This window comes from Notothenia coriiceps, unplaced genomic scaffold, assembly GCF_000735185.1.
Source record: "Notothenia coriiceps isolate Sejong01 unplaced genomic scaffold, NC01 NC01_scaffold00024680, whole genome shotgun sequence".
NCBI lineage: Eukaryota > Metazoa > Chordata > Actinopteri > Perciformes > Nototheniidae > Notothenia > Notothenia coriiceps.
In genome coordinates, this window is record NW_011357381.1 from 1 (window position 1) to 8,236 (window position 8,236).

At 40.3% G+C, this 8,236-nt stretch overlaps 1 protein-coding gene across 1 annotated transcript; it reads right to left on the minus strand.

Annotated features, from left to right (window-relative positions):
• Positions 1-3,061: 3,061 nt before the first annotated feature.
• LOC104955716 (fibroblast growth factor 21-like) lies at positions 3,062-3,468 on the minus strand (the record flags this gene model as incomplete). The annotated part of the gene is made up of 2 exons (XM_010783102.1): positions 3,258-3,468; positions 3,062-3,165 (listed from the first exon to the last, which is right to left on the minus strand). Coding segments are annotated over exons 1-2 (315 nt in total), but the record flags the coding sequence as incomplete, so codon positions are not given.
• Positions 3,469-8,236: the final 4,768 nt, after the last annotated feature.

The window sequence follows — 8,236 nt, forward strand, 5'->3', positions numbered from 1 at the left end:
GGCCGTCCGCCCGTGAACCCCTCAAGGAACTATGCCTTTCCTGGGCTGTTGATCCAGACCCGTCCTCCTGACCCCCTCCACCCACCCTGTTTGAAGTGTTTGACTTTGTGTAGGGACGTCTGGAATCCATCCCTTGAGGGGGTTGTGGGGTTATGTCGGGGTTTGAATTTTTGTGTGTCTAGTTTTGGGGTTATTTTGCTGTTCTGTCCTCCCTGTCGTTAGTGTCCCTGGTGTCCCTGATTGTGTTCACCTGTTGCCCTTGTGTTTCTCTTCCCCTGCCTGGCTGTTTCTCGTCTCGTGATTACCACTCCCTCTATTTAGTCTTGTCTCTTCCTGTGTTCAGTGTTGGTTCATTGTTTGTCGTTCATGTCCCCCTTCATGTTGGTCACAGTCACATTTGTTTGGATGCTACCTCGTACCTGTTCTTGGATTCTTGTTTTTGTTCAGCTTTTGTTAAATAAACCTCGCCTTTTGTTTCCTTTTGAAACCTTCTTCCTCCTCAATCTGCATTTGGGTCCTATTTTTCCCCAACCCTGACAGAGTCTTTTCCTCTCGAGGAATATGTGGGATAAATATTCTCAAAACAAGTCGGTTATATTTGTACAGACCCTACAACTGAGATAAGATTTTAAAAAACTGTGCATCAGAGTGAAAATCCCCAAAAGATATGTAATGTAATGGACTTTTATTTGTATTTTTTAAACTGTTAATTAATAAAACATTCACCATTTACCTTAACATGTTGCTAGACATTTTTACCCATGTATATTTTATTATATTAAAGGTCCCATGTCATGGCCATTTCTACTGATCATATTTCCATTGTTGAGGTGTACTAGAATAGATTTACATTGTTCAATTTTCCAAACTCACATAGGTTTCTCATACAGCATCTCTGTAAAGTATGTGTATTCACTTTCTGTCCTAAACGGCTGTTGGAGCTCCTGCCCCCCCTCCCTGTGAGCCCACTGTGCTCTGATTGGTCACCTCGCCCACTCTGTTCGGATGAGTCCACCACCGTTACAGCTGAACATCAGTGATTATGTGTTTCAATGGCGTTAGCAACCAGAAAATGACACCAGTGGACAACAGATGAGAATGCTGCGTGGGGTCTGGGTGTCGTGTTGGCGGGACGTTGCGGGGCTCGCTGCTGCGAGGAGCATTTCCTGCTTGCTGCGTGGGGTCTGCGAGACAGCGAGACATCGCGAATGGACGCGGGAAGGGGGGGATGCTGAGGGGGCTGTAGCACCCCCATCTGCGAGGCTCCGCTAGCCCCCGCAACCCCCGCACCCCCAAACGCGGCGCACCTACAGTGTAAGCGCTCCACAGTTTCGCCGCTGCGAGGATCCACTAGCACCCCCCCAATGGAAAAAGAGAAATCTCCAACGAGGCGTTTTGGGGCAGCACAGAGAGGTCTTTTCTGTGTTAGAGTTCTACTCCTTAGAGGGTGTACTTTGAGGGTTTGTGACTCTGCAGACCGTTTACATGCAGAAAAACCTTCATAACACACAAGGGGACGGGTGATAACCGGAAAAGCATGACATGGGACCTTTAAGCTCTAAGCTGATTATTTTCACTGGTATGATTGCAGGCAAGAAAGTAGCTGGGGCAGCAAAGTGATTCCTAAATTAAAATAGCACTTTTCTATAGTATTCAATAGGCCCCTTTTATCAAGAAAAAGCCCAAAACAAATGTGAATCAGGCTGCGAGTTCTTCGACGGCTGTTTGCTTTGGCATCAGAGCGCCAGTCAGAGGCCAAGGTTGTTGTTGCTGCTGACTTTCATTCAGCTTTTCACTTTGCAAACACATCCTGCCCTGCACCACACGGGCAAAGGTTCACGAACCAGCCGTTTTAATGAATGACTGACTGGCCTGCAGTGTTTTCTCAACACGGAGCAGATTAACAACATGAAGAAACTTCAGGTCGCAGGCTACAGTAATATTTCTTCAGTAATGTTTGAATATGTCGGTTAGGCACATTTCTTTTAGATACATTGCTGCGTTTTTAAAGCTATTTTTTTTTTTTTTTTAAAAGCTGCTATGTCACTGACCTTGGATTTGATCTCATTGTCTGCATGACTTTACCCGACACCAATGTATCATTTCGTTTGTTTTTGTATAACTCTGCATCATGTGTTTATTTTGTACTGTTTGTCTTATTTTAACCTGCCAAAGAACTAAAGATGAGAATTATCTGAAGATATAATATGCTACAGCGTGTCAAATGGTGACAATTCTGTTTTAGACTGTACACGTTACAATAAAATAAATAGAATAAATAAAAGATAACCGTTGGTTTACTCTTTTGTAACAATAGTAAATAGTGAACAATAATACTATCTATCTAATCTTAGATCTTATTTGAGTCAAAATAGCCAACATTAATGGAATAAAGTAAGCAGCCTAACAGAGGATAATACATGATGCTGCTGAAACACCCAGTGAACACATGTGAAGAAGCTCAAATAGGAAAAGCTGGCATTTAAACTACATAAAGTATAGCTTTCCCCTGAGCATAAAGGAAGAATATCAATTTAAGTGAAATTATAAAGTTCTGCAGTGGCTTTTACAGTGAAAATATATAGATCACAGTATGTGATATCGGCTGGTAGGAGGTGAAAGGTGTCTTCATTCTTAAACAAAATATTTCATTTCTGTTAAATGTGTGGAAATCTGTTAAATGATGCTCTTTCTAAAGTTACTCTAATTTGAAAACATCAGTTTGGGCTCATTGTTTTGCAGTTGTAACATGTTACAGTAAAGCAAAGATTTCACAATAATACATTTCAAATGGGACTATAGAATACCGTTTCTATTAGGATTGTACACTAGTTAGATACATATTCGATTACTGATTGGTTCATATTTAGCCTTATTATTATTTTCCCTCTGTTGTGGTAATTAGACACATTTATATTTGACCTCACTTATCATTTCATTTACATTAGTTTATTTTTATGAATAAACAAATGAATTAATTTTTTGATCCCAAATAATTAACTTCTGCAAATATATATATTTAACATTATGAATAAACACAGTCTGTCATGGGGAATCTTACCGTTGAGTACAGCCTTCCGTCAGGCTCTATGCAGAGATACTTTGAGGCTGCGACTCCTCGGATCACTACACAGCCTGGTTCCACCGGACTGATCTCCAGCAGGCCTGCAGGCACATGTGGATCAAAGTGAGAACTCCCACAAGCCCCTGCAGTCACCAGTGATTCAGCAGCAGGTGTTCTGAAGTGCTGGACTTACTGTGTGGGGTCTGCTGCTCCGAGCCGTGGACCTGTCCGTCCCCGCTGATCAGCAGGTGGAGCCCGGGCCGGGCGGCGTACAGGTGCCGCAGCCGCACCACTGGGCCCCAGTGGTGCGAGGTGGGGGGCCCCTGTTCAGGCAGGGGCACGCAAACCACTCCAACAGCAAATAACATATTGGTGAGGGACACGGAGACCACGAGCAGCAGCATGGTTTGTCAAATCCTGTGAGGCTCCCTCCTGCCGTCAGTGTGAAGTGAGTTCATCCTCACACAGCTTTTTAAACGTGACCCTTATCAGCAGCAGATAACCCTCTTCCCCAAAGCCAGTTCCACGAAGCAGACCACAACACACCCCTGCACCATCCAACTGAATCCCAGCCCTCATTGGCCGAGACGAACCCCTCTCTCAAAGCTCGGCCAAGTAATATAGCTAAGATACTTGTTGTGTTCCTTCTTGTGTATAACATTTGACTCATGACATTTTCTTCAGTGGCAGGAAACCTTTTTCAATACGACTATACATACCTAACCACAGATTTAAATGTGTACTCTTTACAACTTCACGAGAGGAGAGGTAACTGCTACCAAACGAATAGTTAGTCATAATGAAACCAGGTCCCTCAGCATGTATTTTTGCTAATACTAGTAGCACAGTGGTGGACTGTAGTTTATATTGATGAGATTTTGTAATATGTGTCACAGTTGTGGATCAGCTACCACTACCTTAAGTACTTTGAATTTGCTACACTGTGCATTAACATTCCAATCGGTACTTGCACTTTTATTACTTGTAGTACTTGTAATAGATGTACAGGAAATGTGATTTACATTGTGGTTTTGCTTCCTTAATAAATAAAGGAAATACCAATGTATTACTAGTAGTAGTAGTAGTAGTAGTAGTAGTGGTAGTAGTAGTAGTAGTCATAGTAGTAGTAGCAGTAGTCATAGTAGTAGAAGCAGTAGTAGGCAAGGCAATGTGTTATTGTATCTTATACAAGGTTATAAATCAGTACCAGTAGTATCAATGACTATAAAGAAACAATGCAGTAGTAGTGAACTATCTGCAGTGACACGCATAAATACTTTAATAATTCCCGGGGGAAATGGTTCTCGTGACAGAGCTGTACTCGGTCTTGCACTGTGCCTCTGTATGGATGTGTGTGAATGAGTGAATACTGACTTGTATATGAAAAGCTCTATGAGGGTCACAAAGAAAAGCACTATATCGATGCAGTGCATTTACTTTTGACTCGGCTTCTGTTGAGTGTTTTCTGCAGCCCTGGATGAAGATGTAGTTAACATACAAACAGTAGTAATAGCTGTTGTAGTGTTAGTATTATTAGAGGTAGCAGTAGTAAAAGTACAGTAGTGATATTGTTGTTGTGTGTGGCAGAGGCAACAGGTCCACTCTCAGTGAACCTTGGCTCATGCCTATAGACATGTGTGTCTTATATTGATCACGTTGCAAAAATGATGTTACATAAAGTGCTACCAAATGTACCGTCAAATTGCAAGTTTTTTATTTGTGGATAGGGTAAAGTCTGCGGTTTGGTCTGAATCCAAGCAAGCTGTGAGGCTGGGTCACACTGAAACAACAGGCTTCTTTCCGCTCTTATCGCGCTGTGGCCTGTGCTTCCGCTCATTGGCCTCGATTTCAGATCCAAGTTAAACTGTAATGGACAGCAAACATTGCAATTCACCAGCATGCAACCTGAGGCTCAGATTTCAAAAGCTTAACTTTTGGATTTTAGATTTGTAAATTGATCCTCTCTATGTTATGGCGTTTTAACAAGTTATTTTTCAATTTTTACCTTTAATGTGTGCACAGCTTTTGTCACTAGATGGCAGCCTAAGAATGCTATTTTCAAAGCCACAACTAAGCCAATCCAAGTTTCATGATAACTATTAGAATAAGACAAAAGGATGGCTCATACACACAAGACATTAACACAGACAGAAGGCAGATAAGGAGGAAGAGAGTGGAGAAAGGAAAATGTGCCAAAAGAAGAGATGTTCCTCTCTATGTATCTGTATCATGTAAGGCTATATCTATACCGCTTCAGTATTGAAAAGTAGCTTATGACACCAATACAAAACAGAATACAATCATTTATAACCTGGTACTATCCCATGAACAGCCTAATGTCAGGCTTTGCCCATGTTTATACATATATAAGTAAAACTATGCACCTCATTTTTGTTTGACTTATTTATAAGCTGTTCAATGCTTGCTCAAAGGCAGAGCCATGACAAAGGGTTGGTAAAGTGATGGACAGATCAACCAACCAATACATATCAAATAAATATATCTATACACAGTAAAAAAGGCCAAAGCTAATACACAACACACTGTTTGTAAGACACTATTTTAAAACCAAAGTGCTATAATAAATAACTTTTTTGTTCTTTAATTAATGTATTTAATATAAATTATTTCTGTTTATTTTTTGGAGCAATTTTTTTATTGTGATATTGAAGCATACAAATCATACTTTTACAAGTTTAGTTCACCCAGTTTTACATAGTTATTAACACTTAAAATACAACAAAAAACAGAACCCTGTTACGGTTGAGTGAAAGAAGCAGGACCCAAATGCAGATAACTCTGATTAATCTTTATTTCAAGGATAAAAAGAAAATAACTTGGACCAAAAAACAGAACACTCACCGGTGAACTCATTCACAAACAAAAGACGAACCAACACTGAACACAGGAAAAGACAAGACTAAATACAGGGAGGGGTAATCACAAGACGAGAAACAGCCGTGCAGGGGAGGAGAAACACAAGGACCACAGGTGAACACAATCAGACAACTAGACACACCAGGGAAACTAACGACAGGAGGAAAAACACAGGGAAAAGGACCAGACAATAAACCAGGAAGAAAACAAGAAAGGGAGAACAGCAAAATAAACCTAAACATACAAAACTACAAACGTGACATAACATAAGAATCCTGACAATCCCAACCCTTTAAATAATCCATCAGGGCTGAGCTCAAACGAAAAACAACAACTAAGAAGTACAAATAAAAACAATAATTGTACAATAATAATAGTAATATTAAAGAATAATAATAATAAAGAATAAACAAAGGTCATCAGGATAGCAGTGTATTGGTAGCAGTGCTAACAATGGTGATAGTCAGTGGTGAACCCTCAGGGCCTTCAAGGTATTCAGAGAATACCCTGGAACACTCAGATAAAACCAACTAAAAATCGATTTAATTATATAAATACAATTGAATAACATTTAAATGAAATGAATAAATGAGAATCGTATCTGTGTTGTTGATCTGTAATATTACAGTGTTACGTTGATTTGTTTGTCTTTCTCGGTCCATGCACTACGCATTTCAGTGGTTTTGCGTGAAAAAAAATGCAACCAATCAGATATTTTTCTGGGTCTCTGGGTAGAATATCCTTCAAACAAGGTATTCTATATCCTTGATAGAATGCCCTGGACTTACACTGAAGGAGAACGTACATTTGGATTGACAGTTTAATCAACCAATCATATATTGATTTGTAGCCAATGGGCGTATATTCTTTCAGAGCTCCCCTCGCTTCCAGGGTACTCTAGTGCCCCTTTTCCACCAAAAAGGGGCACTAGAGCCTGATTTAGCTCTGGTTTCAGCTGCAGCGGAGCCGGTTCTAAGCACCGAAAAACGGTTCTTAGCTCGCCCCACTCGGCTGCCAGGCAAGAACCAATAACTAATACTTCACACTTACGTCGGAGGCGGGGCGAGATTAATCTGAGCAATAACAGTTAATAGCGAGTACGGCAAATGAAAGTAACAAGCAGTAGCGCTGAGCAAAGTGACTAGAAGGCAACCACACACTTATAAAAAAAACACACTTTATAAAGTCAGGCAACACTAACCAGTAACCAGGCTTCGTGTGATTCTTTATCTTTTTACCTTACTTTGACCATTCGTTCGCTGTTATTGATCATTCTGGAGGCCAGGCAGACGTTTTCCTGTTGTTTTGAAAAATAAACGGCTTATGCCACTGTAGCAGGTATATAAATATACAGGAATGCATTCCACCAATAATCCCTCACATTTTATTTTATTGTTCCAATATTATTTATTGTCACTTTTATTTTGGTATGTTTACTACAAAAGACCGTTTTGGGAGCTAATACTTTTATTTTGAAGTCTTCACTTTCGGCAGTGACGTCCTCTACCTGCGTTGCACCCTCTCTCACTCAGTTGTTTGTATGGCAGACTGAGGTGAGGAGAGTTTGTCATGTGCTCTTTGTAGATTTCTGTTCTAAATGATGTTTACAGTGTTTATATAATCTTAAACTGTGAAACAAGGTTATAATATCATTCCATGGTGCTAATGTGTTGCTGTGTAGTTGTTTTGCAGAAGTTTGAGTGTTTTAGCAAACTTTTAGTTAAGTGTACTGTTTAGCAGCACTTGTGAGGACTCACACACAGCACCTGCAGCATGTTTAATGGCGTCTTTTCCCCACCACAGACTGGTGTGTTGCAGACGTCCATGTGTATTAATGCTGCTGCATTATTGTGTTTATTTCATGCAGGTATGTTTGTTGCTCCCATGTTTTTGGTCTATTGTGTTTTGTACTATGTGTTTATTTTATTGTTTTATTTACATGTCTAAAAATACTAATTAGCCGGTGGTGTATACATTTCCAGTGTAACTGTAATTGTACAGTGTATTGTGATCTATTGTGACAGATTTGATATCTGAATGTTTTATAAGTACTAGTCTCACTCAGTTGTTTGTATGGCAGACTGAGACTGGTGTGTTGCAGACGTCCATGTGTATTAATGCTGCTGCATTATTGTGTTTATTTCATGCAGAGGAATAAATACGCCAAAGTTTCGGTTAAAGACAACAACCAAATTTCCTTGTCCATCAAACACGCACAACACAACGCAGAGTCGTAGCAAGGGTCTGCTGAGAAGTAGGCCCAGACCGGCTACATTGGTGCCGTGACCCGGATGA